This window comes from Zalophus californianus, chromosome 15, assembly GCF_009762305.2.
Source record: "Zalophus californianus isolate mZalCal1 chromosome 15, mZalCal1.pri.v2, whole genome shotgun sequence".
In the NCBI taxonomy this organism is placed as follows: Eukaryota; Metazoa; Chordata; class Mammalia; order Carnivora; family Otariidae; genus Zalophus; species Zalophus californianus.
This window is the reverse complement of record NC_045609.1, coordinates 88,206,657-88,231,103: the sequence shown is the minus strand read 5'-3', so window position 1 is coordinate 88,231,103 and position 24,447 is coordinate 88,206,657. Positions and strand designations below refer to the sequence as shown.

Below are 24,447 nucleotides of genomic sequence, written 5' to 3'. Positions count from 1 at the left end.
CCCCAGGGCTCCACACAGGCCACGAGCGCGGTCTCACTCTCCCTCAGGTGAGCCTCCATGGGCCTCCAGGGACAAACTGCTGTCCCTCCCGCCACAGCTCAGCGACCAGGAGCAGCTGCGCATCGCCCTCAACCCGGTCCTGTACGGGCTGCCACACCTGGCCATCGGGTGACCCCCCCTGGGGCAAGGACCTTGACTGCCCCTCCAAGAACCCACCACCCAGCCCTCCCCGCCCTGTAGGTGCCCCTCCTCCGGGGGCCCCGCCCCTGAACCCCAGTTCTGCTCAGGGTCATGCCAGGGCCCTCCTGAATCTGATCTGCTCTGGTGCTTCCTCCTCAACCTGCTCCTGCCCGGCTCGCACGGGGACCCTTGGGGAGGGGGAGGACAGTCCCTCTGGGGGCTCTGCATTGGGGCTGACCCCACAGCTGCCTGGACCCCCAGAACACTCCCTGCCCTGTGCATTCCCTTGGGTCCCAGTGGTGGGGGAGCCGCCTGTATTTGGGGTAGAGGCTAGCCCTGGGGGTGAGGCCCTCGGTCCCTGGAGGCCCACGGTGGTCCCTGGACAAGGAACACCATCGTTTTTGGTGTAAGCGCTTTAGTAAATGACAAGGTCCAGTGTCTGCGGTGCGGTCTGTGACCCCGGGTGCGCGGCAGGACTGGAGTCCCTCTGTCGAGCGCCGTGCCATGGTGGGGCTCAGCCGATGTTTGCCGAGTGAGCGAGTGAGTGCGGAAAGTCCCTGGGGCCCGTGGATGTGCCTGTGAGGCTGGCTCCCCAGGAGGTGACCAGAAGCTCTATGGGGAGTCACGGTTTGTCTGCTGGAGGCAGGAAGTGGGTGAGAAGTCCGCCCTGGTTGCAGAGGCCCCCAGGGTGGGACATACCACTGCCACCTGTGGGCACCAGGGAAGCCCTGGGAGAAGCCACTGTCCACAGACTTAGACACTCAGCCAGACTTGAGGGTGGTCGTAGGAAGAACAGATACGCCCTGGTCCCCAGGAAGCGTCCTCCCACCGGGCCCCAAGCCATCCTGGCCCACGGGGAGACCAGGGTGAGGGACTGAGTAGCCAGGACCCTGTGTCCCAAGAGTCTCCCAGGCTGGTGGCCAGGGGACAAGGGAGAGCCAGCTCCAGGTCTCTCTGGGGTGGAACCAGTGGCCGTTAGACAGTCCATGGGTGGGGGGCGGGGAGGGTCAAAGTGTCTTCAGGCCCTGGGTCCTGGCAAGCAGCCCCTCGGACATCTGCTGAGGTCAGGCCACAGAGCACCCTGGGCCCGGGGACCCTGGCCCTGGGGGCTGCAAGGACCGCTCTTTGCAGGCCCCCGAGCACAGTGAGGTGTCCGTATAGAGGCCACATCTGCCTCACCTGGAGACTTCTGGCCTCTGAGCACGGGCTCTGGGGCCCCCTGGGAGCCAGAGACGGACACCCACAGGCCAGAGGGTGCCAGGCCTCAGGCCAAGCGGCCGCTGGTCATCTCTGGGCTGCGAGAACCAGGAGCTAAGCGGGTGGGAGACGGTACACGTCCGCGAGGCTTTGTTCCCCTGGGGGGGTGTGGGTGGTGGTGTTTCGTCCCGATCTTGTGTCTGGGGTGCGGGCGGGAAGCCCACACCGCAGCCTCCGTGCCCTGGGTCAGACCACCCGCCCCGGGACTTGCTGGGTCGAGCACAGGGCAGGCCAAATAGGAAGAGAACACAAAATAGGACTGCGATGAGGTATCACAGCGTACCTACTAGAACCCCGACGTAGACATCAGTGCCAACACCGCGTGCTAGGGAACGTGGGGAGCACCTAGACCCCCATACGTCATGGCTGGGCCTGGGAAATGGCGCGGCCCTCAGGGAGACGGTTGGACCGGTTCTTACGAGGTCTGCCTGTGACCAGCATGTGACCGGGCGCTGCGCTCCCAGCCAAACATCCCAGGGAAGCCTGAGCGTGTCTGCCGCGGCCGTTCCATCAGAGCGAGCGCTAGAAACAAGCAGTGTCCTCCGCCGGGGACGGTGGCACAAGCTCTGGTCCACGTGCCAGTGGGACGCCACAAGGAGAACCGTGAACCACGGATCCCTGGAAGGGCGTCGGGGGTGCGACACCGCGTGTAGGAGCCATGACCAGCAAGGTCACACGCCGTGTGATGTCATTCCTGCCACAATTCTGAAGACGACAGCACCAGAGAGGGAGAGCATGCTGGTGTCTCGGGCACAGCCTGGGGGTGCAGGGGGGAGCCCCCGTGGCCACAGGCCAGGGATCACGCGTGGGAAACCCTTGCACAGAGCTGCGCACGCGGGTGCACGCGCCCTGTGAACGTGGCGAAACGGCACTGTGCCCACGCGGTTCCCTGGCTTCTGGTTTCGGATGCCGCTGCCGGGAAGGTGCATGAAGGGTGCATCATCAGTACTCTTTGTGCAACTTCTCGCAGGTCTATAATTAGTTCAACATAGAAAGTTTAAAAGCAGCTCATCTGTGATAACATCGAAAGGTGGTGATGCCCTTCTTTTTGTTCAATTTTTTTCCTTTTGTCAAACATATACACATTCTTCTTCGAGTTAGAAAAAAAAGAGCTAACTAATGATCAAGGAATAAATTCAAATCAGAGCGGCCGTGGATATATGAGCTTCCTTCTAGAAAGATGTTGGCACCCACCCAAACAACAAGAATAAAAGCCTCTGGAAATATTTCATCTGTGCAGCCTCACATTTTTTACCTTATACTGTGTCTACTCGTGTGAGAAATATGAAACGTGAGTGCTAGTCCGTGTATCGGAGGCTTTGAAATAACTTTCTGAATTATGCCCCAGCAACATGACAAATCACATTATCAATTAGCTTCTGTAACGGAAGTGGCATTCCATAATATATTCAAGCATGAAAAAATTGCATAGGTGGAATTTATGTAACCCTAAAAACTATAAGGAGAAAAAAGATCACTTGGAATTTATTGGTAATAATAGACAGAATGTAATTGGAATGGTGGGTAGCCCTGGGAGGAAGCGTGACCAGATCTGCACGTTCTCAATGTCGTGAGGGCCCCAGGGCTCCAGGAGACCACCCTCCCCGCACTGGGTGACCGCGTGTGTGTGACGGCAGAGGAAGCCCTTGGCTCTAGCCAGGCTTCCTGACCTTGAGCCGGTCACTCGGGAGCCGTGGCCTTAGCCGCCCGGGGCTGGGGCCTGAAGGGGACCAGGAAGGGCCTGACCCCCGTCCCGCGTCTCCCTGCGTGTCCAGGCCCAGCCCCTCACTTGCAACAACTTGCAAACTCCAACGTGTTCTGTGCTTGCTTGTCAGTCAACGTTTAAAAAGTTCCATCTGTTTTATTAATTTATGTCTTGAAAATAGTGATTTCCATATTTTTTAAAGACATTTATTTTAGAGAGGCGGTGGAGGGGCAGAGGGAGAGAGAATCCCCAGCAAACTCCCCGCTGAGCACAGAGCCAGAGGCGGGGCTGGATCTCAGGACCCCGAGATCATGACCTGAGCTGAAACCAACTCCCACGCTCAACCGACTGAGCCACCCAGGTGCCCCATGATTTCCATATTTTTAAAAACAAGGACTTTTTTTTTAAACTATATGTTTTATTGTAGGAAATATGGAGAATAAAAACAAAGGGAAAAAAGGACTCCCAGCCCACACGGTGTTTTGATGGATTTCTGGATTTCTCTGCCCACGTTCCTGCACTCAGCCCACCTCCTGTGTCATCGGCCTTGCCCACATGGAAGCCCACTCTGCCGGGACCAAGGGTCCTCTGGGCATAGAGGGCAGGCCCCTGCAGATGGGGGTGAGGCAGTCTAGGGTCCCCCCCTTCCCTGGGGAGATGGGCCTGAGGATGGGTGGGCTGGGGGCCCAGGTCATGTGGGCTCTGGAGCCAGGGCACCTCACTCTGGCCAGGACCCCCTTGGGGGTTACATTCACGTGACCAACTCAGCACTTCACGTTCATGCCTCAATCCCTGTGGAACAGCGTCACCCGGCCACACCCAAGGTCCATCCTCTGTCATGTGGCCATCACACACCCCATCACCTCTGCCGAGCGGGAGACCCTGGCCTCCACGAGTCCCGGCCGGTGTCCATACCTCCTGGCGCAGGTGCTCTGGGCTTCTGGGTCCCTCCCTGCGGCTCCCAGCAGGTGTTCCCCGGATGGCGAGTGTGGGGTCCCAGCGGGCGCCCGTCTGCCAGGCCCTTCTGTGCAAGCAGTGAATTCAGTCTCGGCTGAAGCAGGCCTCCCCTGATGGATCCAGATTAAGAAGTTAGGTGGGTTAATAAAGCTAAAACGTTCACAGACGCTTGTGTATAAATTTCTATGAAGTTCCGTCATCCAGCACCAGTCGCCAATTGTTTAATTTCTATATTAAATAATTAAAACTCTATTTTCAATTGCTGTGAACAATTGTTTTCCTTAATGATCTTCCCAGAGGAGCCAGTAATTTTCTATCTTGTAAAAATGATTAACTGGCATCATTATCCCATATCTCTGAAATATAACCGAGTGACTTCAGGGAAGGCCATTCGTATTCAATTAATGCTCCCTTGCATTAAGACGGACAATATTACTTCATGCCACGCACAACCCTGCTGTCCCCTCATTTTATTATGACGATGATGGAGATAGAAACAACCAGTTTAATTATCCCATTTCCAACAGAAATCAATTTTCAACACGTCTTCACCCTTAAACAGACGAAGAAGCAGGCAGGGCTGCTCTGGGGAAGGGCAGGCCCACCAGGCGCTCAGCGGCGCTGCTGCAGACCGTCCGGGCTTGCGGCCCACGGTGGGGGGCACAGGGCCCAGACCCCGCACCCTGGGGCGGCCTCTCGGGGGGAAGCAGCCGGTGGGGACCTGCAGACCCTGGGAGAACCTGCTGACGCGCCTCTGGGGGTCTTGTCCTCAGGGGCTGCCGGTTCCTGCCTCCCTCCGCATCGCCTCTCCCATCGCCACCCCTGTCCCCCAGGCCCCAGCCTCGGTTTCCTGCCCGGGACTGCTGAGACCTGGTGCCTCCTGCAAAGGTGGGGGGACCCGGGGGGACCTGCCTCCCCGTGCAGCGTCCGCCTGCGTCCGGGTGATTCAGGGGACGTGCCCTGCCTCGCCACTCAATCATGCCGCACTGTGGGCCAGTGTAATCTAATTGTTTGACATTTTTATCACAATTCATCGAGGCCGGAGGGAGATGACGAGATGAATGACCCCGCACTTGGCTAAGGGCCGGGGACAAAGCTGATGGGCCAACTGACAGGGGGGCTCTGAGATTTTCTTATTATAGATTTTGATTCTTTGTGACAAGAGGCAGGAGATGGTGTTGGGATAATGGGGTGGAGGCGGCCGCCCTCGCCTGGTGCCCTGAGACGGGGAGCCCCCCGCGTGGTCCCCGATCTCTGGGCTGGGGGCACTGGAGGTGACTGGGGACACTCAGGTGACCGGGGGCGGGGGACACAAAGGACCACCAGCCTGAGCCGCGGGCTCCGGGAACGTAAGGGACGGTCGGGCAAAGGGAAGTCAGTGGGGTTTCCTAGCGTGTCTGGCGCCCCCACGGATGCCCTTTCCTTCCCCTGGGTTCCTTGGCTCCTTTTCTGCAGTAGACAGGAGACACTAGTTTTTTCTGTTGTAGACACCGAAACCATCTTCCCAGCTGTCCATGGCCCGCTGGGTCTTGTCATGACGGCCGTTGCCCCACGAGTATTTCACACATTTTCTGGCCTCACATGTGACTTCCATCTCTCGTAAGGGTCAAAGCAGCAGGTCTGGGGGCGCCTGGGCCGCTCAGTTGGTTAAATGCCCGGCTCCGGGTTTTGGCTCAGGTCGTGATCTCAGGGTTGTGGGATCGAGTCCCGCGTCCGGCTCCGTGCTCAGCAGGAAGCCCGCTGGAGATTCTCTCTCCATCTGCCCCTCCCCCTGCTCACTCACTCTCTCTAATATAAATAAAACCTTTTTTAAAAACCAACCCAACAAACAAACACCCAGCCGGTGGGTCCAAAGGTCATGGAGTCAGAGCTGGCCTGGCCCCTCCAAACCACAGAGCTCTGGGTCACTCAACCCCGAGATAGCACAGGTGAGTGCGGAAGGAACTTGGGGCTTGGGGGCCCCCCAGCAGATGCAGCAGGACTGCTAGGTGAGGGGGGCTCGGAGGGCCTCCTCCCCACGCCGTGTCTGGGTCTCTGACCTGTTTAGGGGTCTGTCCTCAACCTTGGGGTTAACCAAATACCCTGCTGTGGACGTTTCTCGTTTATTGGTACACAGGGACGTCTTGAAACACAGCAGAATTCCTTCTGTGCACATGGCAGGTGGAGGGGAATGGATGAGGGCTTGGGACAGGCTTTGCCGAGAGCACCCCGCTCGACAGGCCCCCGGCCTCCAGGGGACTACTGAGCCCAGGGGAGCCACTCTCTCCCCACGGGGGGTCCTTGGCCTCTCCAGGAGGGGATCCATGCGTGGGGAGAGGCTCTAGCTGGAGATGGGGGCATCTGGACAGTGAGGCAGAGCCCCAGGCGGGTAGGGAGAGAGTGAGGTGTGGAGGCAGGAAGGGCCTGGGGAGAAAGGCTCAGGAGTGGGGGCCTCGGGGTGCAGGGTGAGAGGCACTGAGCCCCAGAGGCAGGGGGTCAGGTCCACATTGCCCAAGGAAATGCTCTAAGTTTCTGGGGTGAGGCCCGTACCCCACCCAGCAGGCTGAGCAAGGCGTGGCTGGAGGCGGGTGACCTGGCATGAAGCACTGTCTCCATTCACCTGCATCCTCAGCCCCCAAAGGGCCAAAGCCAGCAGGCGAAGGGCAGAAACGAGGGCCCAGGACCCTGAGCGACAGGGTGGGCGTGAGCTTCCCGTAAACAGAACATTGGTACCTCGCCCACCACAAGGCCAGGGTCCCCAGGCCAGGTGGGGGGGGAGGGGCAGCGGGTTCCACCGGGACTGGCCTGGGCCCTGCACCTTCCTGGCTGTACCGTGGGCTGGGCAGCCTGCCTGGCTGCAGAATGGAGCGCCACAGGCCCCTGCCCTGGCCCTGACCTCAGGGGCAGCAGGTGGAATAGCCCAGGGTCTCTGGGCTCCTTCCTGACCCTGGAGCAGGGGTTCAAGGTTGCTTTGCTGATAAACCACAAGTTTAGGGGCTGGAAACCCAAACAGAAAGAGGCCCACATGGGGCTGGGGTGGGGGAGGAGCCCCAGGTGAGGCAGCAGAGTGTTTAACCTACCCCCCACATCCCCCCAAAGTGGTCAGGCCCGGGGCATTTCTCACGGTGCTGCCCTCTGACCTCACACCCCCACTCAGAGCCCCTACTCCAGCCGGAGAGCCCCGTGGGTCCACTCCTTCTTCCAGGCACTCCTGTATGTGTGTCCCAGGAACAGCACAGGTGGACCAGAGCCCCATCTTGGGGGAGACAGGGCCATGGATCCCAGGCTCTTGGCCGCATTCCATGGGGCAGTGAGGGCAGATCTCTCATCAGTGTCTCCAGGATGACAGAGATAGAACCAGCCCAGGCAGTGCAGCTTGGGTGAACCTGGGGTCCAGGTAAGCCTGGGGGCTTCTAGGAGCCCCACCTGAGCCCCCCAGCATATTCCCAAGTCCCCAAATGCCAGGGAAGGCTGGTGCCTCCAAGTATACAAAACCAGAGGGCAGACCTGTGGATTCCGAGCCTGTATCCCGAGAACTGGGCGAGGTGCAGGGACAGAGCCCTCTTTTCTCCCCACCCATTCCTTACTGCCCCGAAATGGCCCTTTGAGCTGTCCCAGGAGCCCTCACTGAAACCCATGTCTATGGAATAAGTCCTCTAACAAGTGTACCCAAGATGTGGTCCTCACAGGCCCAGAGACGGGGTCTAGCTCCACCCAGGCAAGGGGCCTGATGTGTCCGGGCACAGGTCCTGCCCTCAGGCCCAGTACCGGGGCCTTCCCCCTGTAATGCTGCTCGGGACTGCCCACTTCTCTCCTGCGTGCCTCACGATGCCCTCAGCCCCTGCGGGATCCAGCAGCTCTGAGTGCCCGCCGGTCCGTCTGCGCCGTGCGACAGTGGATCAAGGCAACGGTGTGACCCTGAGGGGCTCAGAGAGAAGCTCTGGAACCGCTTGCTTCCTGCGTCTGAAGCCCACATCTCCCAATAGCCTCTCCGGCCGGCCGGACCTTCTCCTGGCTCCCGGCTCGGCTGCGGTGACACCTGTCCATGGTGACCCACTGACAAGAAGTGTCTGCCCAGCTGGCCGGAGCTCACTGCACCTTAGAAGGAGCTGGACACTGACCAGCTGACCTACGGCCTCCCAAGTGGAGGATGGTGTCCCCGGTCCTGCCTTCCTTCTTATAGAAGCTGCTGTCCAGGGCTCGCTCCTGGCTGGCCCTTTCCGGGTGCTTCTAATGGACAGGCTTGACCAGGGCTGACCACCAAAGAATGGCCCTGGGCCTTGCACGGCCAGGCCCTACGATGGAGGCCAGCCACACACTGACCCTCATCACCCACTCACATCCTGCTTGTGAGCCACTGGGACCCCAGGCCTCATCTTCCTAGGCGTGTCCAGCCTGGAATCCCAAGAATAACAACTGTCCTTGCAGAGGCCGGGCTGCCCACCCTCCAGACCCCCTGGGAACGGTCTGCCTCTGCCACCTGCGGCCAGTGCAGGACGGGTCAGACTCGTGGAGACGTTTAGGAAGTCACATAATTAGGCTGTTAAAGAAAAAGTAGCCCTAGAGACGCCTAAACCAGAACGTTGTGCTAATACTGTGTTTGCCTCGTGGTGGACGCTTGTTCTAAACCAAAATTCTTCAGCGAGTGTAATCTGTCTAAAGAGTCATCTTGATCGGGATGCTATGACGACTTTTGTCTTCTTTTCTTGTAACCTAGCACCCGAGGCCATTAATCCAAATCACAGGGACACTGTTTTCTGTGATGCAGATTTAGCAAGAAAACAAATTCACAGAGCCGACACATTCACCGCACAAGGAAGACCTGTTTGGGTTTTTTTTCACTTTTCCAAATTTTTCTTACTTCCATAGGTATATAAGTGGTTAAGAGATTAATATTATTTCTGAAAGCCAGTTGGAAAAAGATCTTGTGCCAGTAAGATTTTAATAGACCTTATACTCTGCTTAATTTCCCCCAGAGGCAGACAAAGTCTGTAATTCCTTTGGTCTGGAATGCATTTATGAAAAGGAACCCGCCATCAACTCTTGCAGAGTCGGGGTCTCATCGGGACGGGGGTCAGCAACAGAAACAGAGATGGAGAGTCCCGGGGACACAGCCCTGAGCGGGACCGCGACTCCCCTGCGTCCCCAGGACACGCTGCTCATGTCCCACTCCCACAACAATGGTGGGAACCCTGTCTTCATTCTCCTTTTAAAATCCCTAAGAGGCATGATTCGGAGTAATTTCATCATCCAGAGCCCTGACTGTGACCGCTGCTGGCTTGGGATTGGACCGCTTTGTGTCCCCACGCTTCCCTTGGGAAAAGCATTAGCCAGACCAGGACCAGGGAAGGCCGGTCTGTCCCCCACCAGCGGCTCCCTGCCACCTGCAGCAGTCATGCGGGGTCGGGCCGCACGGATGACAAACAGTAAGACCCACGGAGCCGCGGGGGAGGAAGGAAGCGAAGCACCAAACGAGATGGTGGCAGGCCACGGACGCCTGCTGTGGCCACTTGCGCCCACAGGGGTGATGCCGTCGGGAAGGCCCCTCACACTGGGCCGGAGACCTGCAGCTGCTCACCCCGGCGGGGCCCTCAGGGGTTTCGCATGTGAGCTGCCGACTGTCACCAAAGACGTCAAGAATGCTGTGCGGACCCAGCGTCAGCAAGGGTGCCCCTGATGGGCAGGAGCCTCACCCAGATCCTGCGGTCAACCAGCCTCGGCCACCGCTGGAGCCGCGAGCCCCCAGCCCCAGGCAGGGTGTGGGCTCTCTTCTGGCCTGTGGGGGGCGGGCTGCTGAGGACAACCCCAGCGGCCCCCCAGCGCAGCGGCTAGGAGCGGGGCCATTCCCACCACCCTGCGCTTCCTCCCCATGTGCCCTGCTCACGTGGACGCCCCCAGGCCGCCTGTGTCCTCCGGATGGTGCTGGCCAGAGCCCCCCGCCGTCCCCCCACAGAATGGGATCTGGCCACCCCCGCCCTGCCCCCACCACACCTGCCCTGGGGCGGAAGGAACTGCCCAGCCCCACACAGTGTGGCCTTTCCATTTGGGTTCTGTTTGTCTCACTTTGGGGCCTTCGGCATTCTCAAGGACGCTCCTGGAGAGACGACACCTGCTCCCGGGTGTGCCCGGCTGTCACAGGCATGTCACACACGGAGGGAGCCGGGGACCTGCCTTTGGGCAACAATGAGGCAGTTGGCCTCCGCGGGTTGGTCCCAACCTCCTCTGGTGACATCTTCCATGACCCGCCCTCTGCGCTGGCCTCCGATCCCTTGGGCAGCTGGGTATGTTCCCAGACCCATGCCCACTGCTCCGTCTGGGAGCTCCTGGCGTGTTCTGCAGGGGTGGATGCAGCAGGGTACCAGGAGCTGGCCGCAGGGCGGGCTCCCAGAGACCCCTGAGGACTGGGGCGGGGGGTGCCTGCCCTTGTAATCCCCGGGTTTGCAAAATCTTTCCTTGGGAGCAGGAGAGACCTCCCAGAATTCCAGCCTTCCTGAAGGCTCAGCTCCATGTCACCTCCTCAGGGAGCCTCCAAGATCCCCCAGGGCCCCTACTTGTCCACAGCTCCTGAGCCAGCTACCCCCTGGCCCTTCCCATAGTGCTGTGCCCGCCACTAGGGGGCAGGGACTGCCATCCGGTGTCTTGAGTGTCCAGGGAGAGCCATGTGAGGAAGGCACGAGGAGCCCTCCCATGTTACCCAAACATTGGGCACAACTAGAGACTCCAAAACACAGATCATCCTGTTCCTGTGGGGGTCTGTTACTCTCTGGTCGTGTATCAGCTCAGCCCGCACTCAGTAATGCTGGGTAACAACAGCCCCTCCACCGAAGCCCGGAGGTCGGCTTCCCAGGGTCCCCTGCCCTGCTCCTTGGGTCTTCTTGCCCTGGGGCAGGTCCGAGACGTGCCATTTTCCTTTCAGAGGGAAAGAGCCAGAAAAACTGGGGGACACACAGGGGCTCTGAAATATTCTGTTCAGGTCAACAGTCATCCCTTCTGCTCACCTTTCCTTGGCCACAGCAATCCCGTGGCAAGCTGGATAATCGGGAGGGCAAGTATAGTCCTCCCAGGAGAAGCAAAGCAAGTCACATGCCTCGGCAGCGGGAGAGCTCCGGCTGGTGGGGTGGATTAACTTCCCTAGAGTGATTTTTTTTTTTTTAAGATTTTATTTATTTATTTATTTGAGAGAGAGAAACAGCATGAGAGGGGAGACAGAGGGAGAAGCAGGCTCCCCGCTGAGCAGGGAGCCCGATGCGGGACTCGATCCCAGGACTCTGGGGTCATGACCTGAGCTGAGGCAGACGCTTAACCAACTGAACCACCCAGGCGCCCCTCCCTAGAGTGATTTAATCGGATACAACTGTTCCCAGGTCCTTTGCCATAAACTGGAGACAGCTCACTGGACCTCTGCAGACCAAGCCCCAGATTGATACCACAGGCACCTGGGGGAGTGTCTGCACCCCCTACCCCCGTGGCAGGGAGGGACGGTGGGCCTGGACACTGCACACAGCCTCTGAGCCCCCCGGGGCTCATGTGGCCAAACCAGAGCACTGGGCCCAGCTCAGTCCCCTCCCCTGCCCTGCTGAGCCCATTGCCCAGACAGGAGGATGGCCAGGCAACAGGCAGCACTGGGGGTCCGAAGACCCCCATACATTACAAGGAGCCTGGGGGGAGGGGGTGCATGGTGCTTCACGTGGCAGATGCATCCCCCAAAGTCAGAGGAGCTGTTCTCCACTGCCTGGATGTTCCCCACTTGTCGGACCCTATGGGACAGGGCACCCACCCATTCTAGGGCAAACAGTAGGTTTTCCTTAGACCGCGGCCCCTGCATGCCCCATCACTGGGCAGAACGGGACAGGCCCCCAGCGCTCTTGCCTGAGACCATCTGCTGGCCAGGGTCCAGCCCTCCCCTGCCCCGGTGCTCAGTAACCCTTAGAATGCACGCTGGCTCTCATCATAGATGTTCCTTCCCTGGAGGCAGAACCCCAACTCCCTCCTCTGGACTCGGGGCTCCTCCTCATCTGGTCCTCAGGTGGTGCCTCCCAACCGTCCTGTCTTCTGGAAGCAGGCCCCACATGTCGGGGCAAGTCCTGAGCCGAGTGCCTCAGCCACCCTGTGAATGACTAGGGGACTCTGTGCCTCCCACTACAGGCAAGCAGCTACTACCTCCACCCAAGCCACAGGCATGTCACAAGGGCCTACGACAGAGTGGACAAGGCGGTTCAAGCCAGAGAGGGCGGGCCCTGCATGCAGGGAGGGGCAGACACAGCCCCACAAACAAGGGCAGCCCCCTCCCACGTGGCCAAGGCTTGCTAGACACACAGCGTCAGGAAGGGGCACCTGAGGGGTGGACGCTGCCCGTCCCCTGGGGAGGTGCTGCCCCAGCACAGCTGGACCCTCCCCTTTGCCACGATGCCCCCCCACGGAGGGGAGCTGGGACTGGGCCTGGAGGGTAGCCAAGAGCCCTTCCGGAAGCCTCCACTTGGCCAGGCCGGGTCCCGTTCCATCCTGGGAGTGCAGCGATGGCCTCGGAGCAGAGGCCCTAACACAAATCTTTGACTCGGTGCTCAATTAGCGCGTTTGGCACACAGTCAGACACCCCCGGAGAGCAGCCCCCGAGAGAGAGCTCATTACCCGCGATTGCACATCTGGGGCCCACGCGGCCCTGGGGAATGAGCTCTGAGCCGTGATTTACAGCCACTTCTCTTTGTCCTTTCCTCAAGGAGACAAGATTCTTGGGACCCCAGAAGACGGCTTCTGCAACACGGTGTGACGGTCGCCCCTGAGGACTGGCCTCTGCCGTCCTGCTGTGGGTCAGCCCCTCCGGGGGGGCCCTCCTGTGACTGCGACTCAGGCAGCTTTGCAGAGTTCCCCTCGCCGGGACCCCGTGACCACAGGGCACGGGGGGAGGGGGTGGTCTCCAGCACGGGCCAGGGCGTCCTGGGGGTGGCAGGTCCCTCTTGCTGGGCCTGTAGAGGAGGCTGGACCCCAGCCCAGCTTGAAATGTGGCTGCAGGGGACGGGTGGCCACAGGTCTCTGGGAGAGTCAGGTGCCTCTCAGAAGCACGACTGCCAAACAAAGCGGCAAGAAGGGCCTGAGGGCTCAGGTTTGTTTCGGCTTTGGCGTGGACCAGCCTACACGGGACCAGCCATCTTGGGCTCCAAACTGCCTCTGCAGGGGAGCTGTCTATCAGCCACCCGCTCATTCAAGCTCTTGCCAGTGGGCGCCTGGTGGGTGTGGGATATCTCCACGGAGTGTGCGGGTCCCAAGGGAGGGACCCTGGAAGCAGAGGAGGAAACCAGACCACCTGGAGGGGCCGTCCTGGCTGCAGAGGTCGGGGAGCCAAGAGGGAGCCGTGGTGCTGCTCTGGCCTCGGAGGGTGGGGGTGCCCCCCTCTTAAGAAGCATTCACGAGACGCTGATGACAGCGACAGTAGCTGGCCGTGTCGGCAGAGGAAGGACACATCTGTATGTGCACACCCCACAGCCATGACAGGTCTTTGGCCCCGTGTCCCCAAAGCAGAGGATGACGCCGAGTTCTGGGGCCGGGTCACAGGTCATAGCCCACACGAAGCCTGTGTAGACGCTGCACCCCACTGCGCGGGGGGCCCGGGTGTTCGCAGGTAAGCAGAGCAGGACAGAGACTCCAAGAAGACCCATCCCGTCAAGCGCTTGCACGCGGGGCTGCACACCTTCCAGAGAAGGGGAGTGAAGGCAGCAATGCCAGGGAACACAAGGAACGGGGGCCTCGGTATCAGGAACATGCAGGTAATTCTGTATACTCTGCTACGGACGTTACGCTTGTCAGATAAATAGCTTGTAAAGAAATAAAGGTGCTGGAGTAAGGGGGGAGGAGCTGGGGTGCAGGGAGGGGCAAGGCAGGAGGGAGCTGGGGGTGTGCAGAGGATGGGCAGGCAGGGTCCATGGGAGCCTTGGGGGGTGTCCCCCGGCTGTCGAGGTCCCATCCCCCCTTACTGCTGTCCAGACTGCTTCTGGCCAGGGAGGAGTGGGCAGCTGGGGCTCCCCCACACCCCTGCCAGGTCCCAGCACCCTGCCCCTTCATTAGCACACCTCTGGGACCTCCTCCAAGGGCCTCCTCCCAGCTGCCGAGGGTCCCGGCTTTCCAGGGCCTTGCTGGTCTCTTCCTGCCCACCTCCCCTTGTCCAAGATGCCCTTTGGCTCAGGGTGCGCAGAGGCCCCTTGGTGGTGTCTACTCCCCGGGGGAGCACAGAACCCCTCCCCGACCCCGACACAGGGCTCTGCAGCCTGGGGCCCAGATGTATGTCCACCCTTTCATTCCCCAAAATACCTGAGCATGTAGAGTCCTTGCTGACCTGGGCACTGACAGGCTGCCATGCTCAGAGATGGTCATTCAGCAGATGCCACTGGGCAGAGGGGCCTTGGCTGTTCCTGGGGAGTGGACCGGGCTGGAGCATGCACGTGGGGGATGGGGTGGGGTGGGGCGGTGTGAGCCGCAACTCCTCTTGGCACCTGCCCGGCCCACCTCAGGGCCTTTCAGACAGCCCCTGGTCACTCCTCCATCAAGGGTAGGGGTGGGGTGAGGGGGTGAGGTCTGCCACGTGGCCCCGGGGGGGGGGTTTGCTGGGGAGGGGTGGTGGGTGGGATTTGCTCTGGCCCCTCCTCCTCTGAGCAGGCACAACTCTGTGGCACCCCCGGGGCCTGGGCTCCAGGGTCCTGGTGACTGCACATCTTCCCTTACCCCGTGAGCCCTGCAGCTGCAAGTTACATCTGCGTCACCTCAGTGGTCCCTTTCCTTGTTGGTCTCACAGACCCCTGGGTCAGCAGTCCCTGAACCGGACACCGCTGTGGTGCCTCCTCACGCAACAGGTTGAGAACTGTGGGAACAAAGCAAGGGCCCTCTGCCAGAGGCTGCCCCCAGAGAGCCCAGCCCAGAGCGGTCATGGTTGGGGCAGCGGCAGCTCAGGGACCTCTGATTTCCACTTCACTGATAGGGTCTTAGAGGACTCAGGGCTCCTTTGCCCACGGAGTGGGAATCCAAGCTCCCACCTGTCCCCTCCCGCCTCCCCCCAAGGAGCCATGTTTGGAGGACACCAGCTGGCCCTGGCCAGCCCTCCCCAGGGGCCCCCCCTGCCCCGACCCCGCCTCCCCCAACATATTGGTCCCCTCCAGCAGACTCTTGCTGAAGCTCCTCAAGTTTATGGTTTATTGCCCACCCCTCCTGCGGGGTGCGCTGCATTCTCATGGTCCTCCCAGGGCGGCCCTGGCACATGGTAGGTGCCGAATAAATACATGATGAATGCATAAAGGTCTATACCAAATAGCATGTTCTCCACCTTCCCTCCGACAACCTGTAAGTTTGCAGGGAAAGTGGCGTCTTCCTTTGCAGGATGTTTTCTTCAAGACCGGGAGATGGCATTCTCCAACCTCTCAGCTCTGGCCCAGGAAATCCACCCAACGCTGGGAGCCCAGAGGCGCTCCTTCCCCTCAGGCCGCCCACTGGACTTTCCCCGGACCTTCCCAGGAGGAGGGGCAGCGCCTGGGGGCACCGAAGGGGGTGCGCGTGGGAGCCCCGGATAGCCCTGGGTGGAGGGGGGGGCAGGTCAGAGGCGGCGGGTAGGGAGTCTTCATACCCGGGACCCCGACACTGAGGGGAGGGATACCCGAGGCGCGGGCCCAAGAGGGTGGGGACTGTCCCGGGCGCTGGGTTGGGAACCTCGAGCACCTGGCAAGGGGGGCGCCGGGGTAGCGCACCGAGACTTCCACGCCCGCACCCCTCTCTCCTGGAGCGCACGCTCACTCCCACCCCCGTTCCGCAGCCACCGCCACTGACTCCCCTCGGGGCCGCGCACGCTGAGGCCAAAGGAGACCGAAGCCGCACTAGAGACCCCAAGCGTTCCAGCCGGAGCCCAGAGAGGGCCGGGCGACGTGGACAGACCCGGGGTCGCTGGGGCTCAGGACAGCGACTAGGGGGCTCTTTTTCCTCGGCGGTAAAAAAGGGTTGGGAGTCTCCCGCCTAAAGCGCAGCTCCTCAAGCCACGCGCGTTCTCCTGCCTCTGAGCCAGAGCGGCCCGCACCCTTTGGGAGGACAGTGTGCCCCTGTCGTCCCGCCCAGGCGCGCCCCTCCCGTCCCCGGTCGCCCCCGCCCACAGTCGGGTGGGCAGAGCAAAGAGGGGGTCCGGAGGAGGGACGCGACCCCGCCCCCCACTCGGCCCCGCCCACTCGGTTCCACCCCCACCGGAGCCCCAGCCTTGGCCGCCTAGCCTCCGCCGGGGGTGGGGGGTTTGGGGAGCCCAGAGGAGCCCCAATCCTGCGGGGAGAGTGTCCCCGCGCCCAGGCTGTCGGGGCGCACACACACTGTTTGCTCCGAGGAAGTGGGGCGTGTTCTAAACGAGGCCGAGGCGGGTCTCCGGACCTGGGGACCCGCCGCCCGACGCAGAGCGGGAATCCCGGAGGGGCGCGGCCGTGTCCTGGGGGCCAGGCTCCGCTGGCACAGAGCACCTGCGGGGGCATCCACACCCGGATCGGCGAGTGCTGCCCGGCCGAGGAAGCGGGGAGAGAGGAACCGCACCGCACACGAAGCTGAGGCCCCTAGCGTCCCGCAGCCTCCCCCCGCAGCACCGTGCGCGCGCGCCCAAGCCGGGGGCGACCACCGAAGGCCCGCCCAGCCCCGCCGGCCAGTGGCTCTCGGAGCCGCGATACGGTTCAGGGACCCTCGGAGCCAAGACCCCGCCGCTAACTCCCCAAAACGAAAACGGACCCCCGAAGGACACGGTGCAAGCGGACGCCGGGTCCCTGTACAGAGCCAGGAGGCTCGCCTCCATTCACACCATCCAAACCCTGGCGGCCGGGGTGAAACGCGAAAATCGTTGCTAAGGAACCGCACCAGGCCCGAGAGAGGCCGGGGCCTGCGCAGGCCGCCCACCCCTGGCCACGAAATGGCCGTCCGTTAGCTCTCGTTCGGGTCATGGCTCCGAGCAGGCAGCGAATACCAGTAAGAGCCAACTCTTAGGATTTAATGTGACACCCCACCCAGAAGGATGAAGGCGACAACGCCCAGCATTTTACTCAGCACCTGCTCTCCGCGGGCGCCCAGGGTCCACTGCGTTCTAATTTGAATCCCACAGCGACGCTACGGGCTGGGGGGCTTTTCGTACCAGAAGGGGACACCTGGGGCCCCACGTGCCCCTGTGAAGGCCGCCCTCCTGCCCACTGCGCTTGGGGAGCGCACCCACGTCTAGGCCCTGCATGTGGCCCCCGCGCGCCCTGGACTCTGGAGCTCTGAGCCGGTTTGGTGTCCGTTCTCCTGGCTCGGGCTGCGCTTCACGAGACAGCGGCCCGTGGGCTTGGTCGTGGGGTCCGGGTCGAAGCCCGAGGCTCAGGCTGCCTCCCGAGAACCAAGCTGCGACTTCGCGACCAGGAAACGCCGGACCGGGAGGTCCGGACGGTCCCCGCGCCCCGACCCGGCAGAGGGCAGTGCCGCGGGCTGGGAGGGGACCGGGAACTGCCCGCCTGGCAGCGCCCGCGAGTCGCCGGCCTAGCGCGTGTCCCCGGGACGGGTCTCGCCACCGCGCCAGCAGTGTGTTGGTGAAAGCAGGGTAGATTCGCGTTGGCCCTTCGGCGCGTGGACTACCGTGGACTCTACGAGGTCCAGCGTCCCCCGCCCGTCTGCGACACAGAGAACGTTACCCCCAAATGTTCGCGGTACTCCTCGACACCTGAGCCCGGGGTGGCCGGAAGCGGCGGGGACGGCGTTGGAGGCCCTGGTCGGGCTCCACGACCGTGCCGGCTGGCTCCCCGCCGCCGCGCACCTGGGGCTCTTCACCGAATGGGGCGCACAGAGCGTGCTGAGCGGATCCTCAAATCTGCATTCTTTCGGGCGATAAAATATGTTCTCGTATTTTTTCCTGATTTCCCATTAAAACCTTTGCCTAACTAAACTCCCATCCAACGGGATTTATTTCATCCCGGGGGAGATAAATCAGGGGGCAAATTTACAGCCGGGGAGGCACCTGCCTCGCTAATGGGCCCTTCATGGAGTGCGCGGCCGGCGGGGGCGCGCAGACGGGCGGGGCGCTGGCCAATGGCCGGGCCGCGGGCGCCAGCAGCCAATCAGCGCGCGCGCCGCGCGGGGGCCCCCGCGGTTATCAGCGCGTCCGGCCCGCGCGGCGCCGCTCCGATCGGCCCCGGAGCCGCCGCCGCCGCCGCCGCCGCTGCCCCGCTGACCCCGTGGCCGCCGCCCAGCTTGCCCCGGAGCCGCCGCCCTCGCGCCTCCCCGGGCCGTCGGCGCCCGCGCCCCTCGCGCCCCGCTGCAGCCGGCGCCCCGGGCCGCGCGCAAACTTCCCGGGCCGGCGGGCGCGGGCGGCGGCGGCGGCGGGGCCCGGATGGGCGCCCGGGCCGGCGGCGGCGGCGCCCATGGACGCTAACCGCCCGGGCGCGTTCGTGCTGAGCAGCGCGCCGCTGGCCGCGCTGCACAACATGGCCGAGATGAAGACGTCGCTGTTCCCGTACGCGTTGCAGGGCCCGGCCGGCTTCAAGGCGCCCGCGCTGGGCGGCCTGGGCGCGCAGCTGCCGCTCGGCACCCCTCATGGCATCAGCGACATCCTGGGGCGGCCGGTGGGCGCGGCGGGCGGCGGCCTCCTGGGCGGCCTGCCCCGTCTCAACGGGCTCGCCTCGTCGGCCGGCGTCTACTTCGGGCCTGCGGCCGTGGCGCGCGGCTATCCCAAGCCGCTGGCCGAGCTGCCCGGGCGCCCGCCCATCTTCTGGCCCGGCGTGGTGCAGGGCTCGCCCTGGAGGGACCCGCGCCTGGCCGGCCCGGGTAGGTGGCGAGCGAGGGAAGCGGCGCGGGGCCTGGGGTGCGGCGGGCGGGGCGGCAGGCCAAGCTCACCCGCCCTCCTTTGCAGCCCAGGCCGGCGGGGTCCTGGACAAGGACGGCAAGAAGAAGCACTCACGGCCGACCTTCTCCGGCCAGCAGATTTTCGCGCTGGAGAAGACCTTCGAACAGACCAAGTACCTGGCCGGCCCTGAGCGCGCGCGCCTCGCCTACTCCCTGGGCATGACCGAGAGCCAGGTCAAGGTGAGCGGCTGGTGCGGGGCGGTCTCCCGCGGGCCCCGCTGCGCGAAGCCGACTCGGCGCCCGCGTCCGGCGAACGGTGTGCGCTCGGCCGCCAGCCCGCCCCGGGCTCAGCCCCGGGGGCGCCGCTGCTCTGCGGCCGGGCGGGGGTGCTGGCCGCCGCGGCCGCCGCACGTCCCCGCGGGCGGCGGGGTCTCGCGCTGCACGGGTTGGGCGCTGCCGGGGCGCCGTCTGACGGTCCCCCTCCGCCGCAGGTGTGGTTCCAGAACCGCCGGACCAAGTGGCGCAAGCGGCACGCGGCTGAGATGGCGTCGGCCAAGAAGAAGCAGGACTCCGACGCCGAGAAGCTGAAGGTGGGCGGCTCGGACGCGGAGGACGACGACGAGTACAACCGGCCTCTGGACCCCAACTCGGACGACGAGAAGATCACGCGGCTGCTCAAGAAGCACAAACCCGCGAACTTGGCGCTGGTCAGCCCGTGCGGCGGCGGCGCGGGGGACGCCTTGTGAGCACGCGCGCGGCCGGAGCAACCAGGGTCGGGGCGGGCCGGCGCCCCTCGCCGCCGCCCGCCCGTGTGTATATATATTTTTACAGGATAAGTTATAAAGCGGCCGGCGCGGGCTCGGGAGGGCGCGGGGCCGCGCGTCCCGGGCGGAATCACTTTGTATAATCAATAAATTATTTAACACGTCCCCGGCGGAGCCGCGGCTCCGGAGGCTGCACCGCGTGTGTCTTCCTTCTCGAAACCCCCCGCCCCGCGTCCCCCCCTCCCGCGGGTCCCTGCCACCCCAGTCTTTGTCCCCGCGGGGCCGGGCCGGCAGCGAGGCGCGCGGTGCGACCCCGGCCCGCGTGTCCCCAGGCCCGGGCGGCGGCGCTCGCAGGAGCGAGGGGACATCGAGGGCCCGGCGCGGGGAAAGGCGACCCTGGCCCCGAGACCCCCTCGGCCGCCCCGGGAGCGCCGGAGGAGCCGCGAAGCCAGAGAGCGCCCAGCGGAGCCGGACGGGGCCGCGGACGGAAACGCAGCGGGCGCGGGGCGCGGCGCCGGCAGGTGCGCGCGCGGCGACAGGTGCGGCGCCCCCTCCCACCCGCGCCCTGCCGGGGGCTGCAGGGCCGGCTCAGTGGCGGAGGTCGGCGGCAGGTGAGCACTCACCCGCGCGCGTCCCTCTTTTCGGAAACCCCGGGGCGGGCGCGGGGTAAGTCTTAGGCTGCCGCCTGGCTCGCACCGATGTGTTTGATCTGATTACGCAGATCTTAAAATGCCTTAGCAGCTAAAGGTTTCCTACTGCACGCTAAGCGCGCAGCTCACAGATTTTAAGCTCGTCTGCAGCCCGGTTCCATAGTCTTTACTCCGTAGAAACTATTTGATTCAGACCGGGACGCCAAAGAGAAATCCCAAGTAACGCTGCCGCCCTGCGAGGCACAGCTCGCACTCAGTCGCCCCGGGCCAGGCCCTCGGCGGCCCGCACGGGGCGCAGGGAGCGGGCCAGCGGCGGGGCTCCACACTCTTGAGGCTGGTGCTCTGCGTGCTTGCGTCCTACTGCGCGTAACTCTTGGCGTTGTAATTTTAAAAATTAAAGAGAAATGATTACGTTATTATAGGGTTTCTCCTTGAAGGCATTTTTGAAACTGTTACAGAGAAACGGAAAAGGCTGATGTTTTCTGTTCTATGCCACGTGGCTGCACCATCAGTTTTTAAAAAACAGACATTTCTTTTGAGCCACTGGCTGGTCTTTTTAACAGAGCAATATTAAAATCTATTTTATTTCTGTGAGTGAATCGTTCTCTCAGCTCAAGTTAAGAGCAAAGGAATTCCCAGTTTTAAAGTTTTGAGGAAGGCAGTCCATTTTTATAACCTCGTCTTTAAATGCTGAGGGGTAATTCCCATTAGTTACCACTACAGTAAAAAACCCAAAAGATTATTTTTCTGTACTTAACTACTGGCTTGGTTTTGTGTAGCAATGTCTGATAGAATGACATTCCGGGATTTCTGGTGAGCCCACAAAAGAGCGCCCTCCCGTTACTTAGCATTTCAAAGGAGATGGGGACCAGGGAGGCAGAGAAACAAAGCAGACTCAGGACTGTTTTCACCATGATCAATTTTATTGCTTAGGAACCGGAGCAGTCATTTTTAGAGGCCTCCACAGTGACCAACAGCTGAAACCCCGTTACACAGAAGCTCGTGGGGCGGGCCTGCCGTGTGGCACGTGGACAGAGCGGCCAAAGCACTGACCCTGACCGCGCTGTCAAGAACATATCAGCAAGCGGACACCCAATCACTTGCAATGGTAGTGATTTACCTAAAAACGAGCATCTAAGGCCTTCACCCAGTCCAGGAATTGTGTAGTGTTCTAAAGCGGATCAATAAAACATAGGTTGTGTTTCATCCACAGGCTCTGCAATGACCTTTTAATGCTGTACTTCGTGCTAGGGGCGATGGTCGCAGCAAGGTTACCACGTAGGCTGGGTGCAACGGAGCAGCCGAGGAAACTTACGGTTTTGTTTCTCTTAGTAGTTTTATATACAGCCCATGTTAAAAGCAGTTTCTATCTGAAGCAGACTAGGCTATTTTTGTTTCTCCCATGATATTATTGTTTTATGTAGAATACTTGGCACCATAGAACAGTAACAAAAGACAGACGGGACAGTTTACAAAATTCTTAAAAGGTACACCCGAGCTAGCTAGAAACTTCACATTCAGTTCTTAATATTACCCAGAAAAAAAGGTATAGGATAAGAATCTGCAAGTGTGGATGTGCTGTGGTCGACGTCCACGCAGGACGGCACCGCTAGGTCGCCAGGCCGGGTGGGTCTGTGCGGATGTGCACGTCCCCGAACTCGACTCCATTCCTACCTGCCGACAGGACCCTCGCAAGCATTCGTCCCGAAGAGTATATTTAGCATAAGTTTTGGTAAGATTTATAAATTATTTTTAAAAAGTATATATTTATATATATTTATATATATAAAAATGGAAAGCAGCTGCAGTGTGATTCAAAAACCATGTAACGCGGCAGTAAATAACACGGAAGGGGAGCCGCCCGAGGCGAAGATCAGGGCCCCTTGCTCTCCTCACAGTGGCCACACTGCCGGAGTCGCAAAGAGCCCCCGCCCGCCGCCCGCCCCCACGCACGCCTCCAGGTGGCAGAGGGGGACCTGGGACACCTGGGGGGTTTCCACGCCGGAGAAGCTCTTCCCACGCTGACAATTATTAAAAATGGAAACTCTGAAGTCTAAAATACAGACTCCCTCTCCTGTCTAGAGTTTTGGCAACAGGACGGTGACTTATTACAAAAACCCAGTATTTCTACTTAATGTCACATGAACAGACAAGACAGTGAGGTATGTGAGGCTTTTCCGGAACGGTCCGGAGGCTGAAGCGAAGTGTGGGGCCGGCCGTCTAGCGGGTGGCGCTCGGGCGGGTTTGTCGATGCAGCTGTTAGGAGGACGCGTTTCAGTGGATGGGACTCCCACCGGCTCCCGGCGCTACAGGGAGGTCTCGCGAAGGGCCCTCTGGTGTCGCTGGCATCGCCTCCCTGCCGTGGAATCGGTCACTCGTTAAAGGAACAAACACACCAGGAAAAGCTGAGAAAAGGTGAAGCCAAGGGAAGGAGTCATATTTACCACACGTCACTGCACGACACAACACTTGTGCACATGGGCGTGAGGTTTACCTGCCCCGGGCGCGATGCGGAAGGCCAGGAACACGGGCTGCAGCGGGAGAAGAGAGGGCATCAGAGCCCATGGCCACGCGCCCACCCTGACACCCAGACTCCGATGCCTGCCCTCCCCCGGCTGCCCAAACTGCGTCCCCCTGCCTTGTGCGCAAGCACCAGCGTGAGACCCCAGTGACCTCACAACTGGAGCTGGGGCTTGAGTTTTGGAAAGGGCATGATTTCCAGGTAAAAACTCACGTAGAGTGCTGACTAACCCGGCGGCTGTGCCGGGTCAACTCCCCCCGGCGCCAGTGTGGGGGGCGGCGCATCAGGACAATGCACCCTGTGGTCACGGCCCGGAGGCCTTGCACATGGGAAGCGCGGGTGTCTCCAATTTGGCTGAAGGTAAGATGTGGCCAGCATTGCCCTCAGTGAGACTTTGGGGCTCGGGGTTAGGGACGCTCACGCACATGAAGTGCGTCCCTGCACAAACACTCAGCATCCCCCTGAAGGACGCATCTGTGTTCACTGCCATGAGAAGTCACGGTATCCCAAATGCACACTAGAAAAACGACCTTCGGAAATCACTGGCTGTGACAGTATTTTGTTATAAATAGTAAAATTCTGTATTTTATCCTACTGTGTCTTTTCTGCCTTCTTTACCTACCTACCTACCTTCGGGTATTTTATTACAATTACGTAAACAAAGACCATCTGGGCAAGTGCCGTGTGGGCCGATGGAGAAGCAGTAACTCGGCCCGCCGTCCAGCCCGCCACCCGCTGCCCCCGCCGTCCAGTCCCCGCCCGGCCCCGCACCGCACAGGGCGTGGACACATCACCTTGTGGTCTCCCATGCAGACGTTGGGCCCAATGTGGTCATAGGTGACAACCTTCTCCTCGCTCTCCGACTGGGAAAGCAAACAGAGAGACCCGTGTGGGAAGGTGGGGATGGCGGGGCTTCCTCGGGGAGCCCGAGCTACCTGCCACCTCCCAGCAGGCAGAACATTCTGGAAGCCCTGGGAGCCACCGAGCCCCTGGTTCTTCCTGCTTCCGGATGGGAGTTGGGGTGGGGGCCCCCCAAGCTGTCCTCTGGCACGTGCCCCTGGGGGAGGGTTTTCTTCTCAGGCGCCCCCGCCCCCCACCGTGCATTGGGCGTCCGTTTTCCCTGTTTCCGTTTGTTTGGACAGCCGGTTCTATTAGCCCAGAACTGTGTTCACATGGGAGCAGACGCCTCTGAATCCCGTGCGGCTGCGCCAAGCACTTTGTACACATTAATTAACCGCTGTGTGCACACCGGCCCCTCCCTCCCTGCGCCTCCGTGTCTGCAGGCCGGGCAGACCCCTGTGTTTCGGGTGCGACCGTGAAGGGTTCCTTCCTGGCAGTCAGTCAGCTCCGACTGGGCCGGATTTTTATATCCGCAGCTGAAGCATTCGAGACTATGAAGTTAAAACTGAATTATCTTTAATGCAGTAGGAAGCTTAAGGTCAGATTTACTTTCCAGCATGGTCGCCTGCCAGAAAGTATAAAAACATAACCTTCTGCTCCGTATGCGTGAGCACTTCCCATCCTTCACAATCGCAACGCTGCCTCGCGGAAGTGGGGGACATCCGTCAAGCGCAGCACGGTAATTTACAAAGGCAGCATAAAATTGTGGATTTCCAACTGCATAAT

At 61.3% G+C, this 24,447-nt stretch overlaps 3 protein-coding genes across 4 annotated transcripts in view; 2 read left to right on the top strand and 1 right to left on the bottom strand.

The window, feature by feature from the left end:
* Window positions 1-2,645, top strand: part of CFAP46 (cilia and flagella associated protein 46) — a 102,704-nt gene extending 100,059 nt beyond the window's left edge. The window contains 1 exon segment of the mRNA XM_027597015.2: window positions 48-2,645. Within this exon segment, the coding sequence (XP_027452816.2) occupies window positions 48-172 (125 nt within the window). The 3' untranslated portion in view covers window positions 173-2,645.
* Window positions 2,646-18,445: 15,800 nt separating this feature from the next.
* On the top strand, window positions 18,446-20,232 carry NKX6-2 (NK6 homeobox 2). Its single transcript, XM_027596562.2, has 3 exons — window positions 18,446-18,868; window positions 18,954-19,126; window positions 19,378-20,232. Exons 1-3 carry the CDS (start codon window positions 18,466-18,468, stop codon window positions 19,630-19,632), a joined length of 831 nt encoding a protein of 276 aa, XP_027452363.1. The 5' UTR covers window positions 18,446-18,465; the 3' UTR covers window positions 19,633-20,232.
* Window positions 20,233-21,202: 970 nt separating this feature from the next.
* Window positions 21,203-24,447, bottom strand: part of INPP5A (inositol polyphosphate-5-phosphatase A) — a 174,174-nt gene continuing 170,929 nt past the window's right edge. The window contains exons 14-16 of one of the 2 annotated variants that reach the window (XM_027591318.1): window positions 23,616-23,684; window positions 22,745-22,831; window positions 21,203-22,656 (exon numbers count right to left, since the gene is read on the bottom strand). In XM_027591318.1, coding sequence (XP_027447119.1) covers window positions 22,751-22,831; window positions 23,616-23,684 — 150 coding nt within the window. In that variant the 3' untranslated portion in view covers window positions 21,203-22,656; window positions 22,745-22,750. The other variant, XM_027591331.2, reaches the window with a different exon arrangement.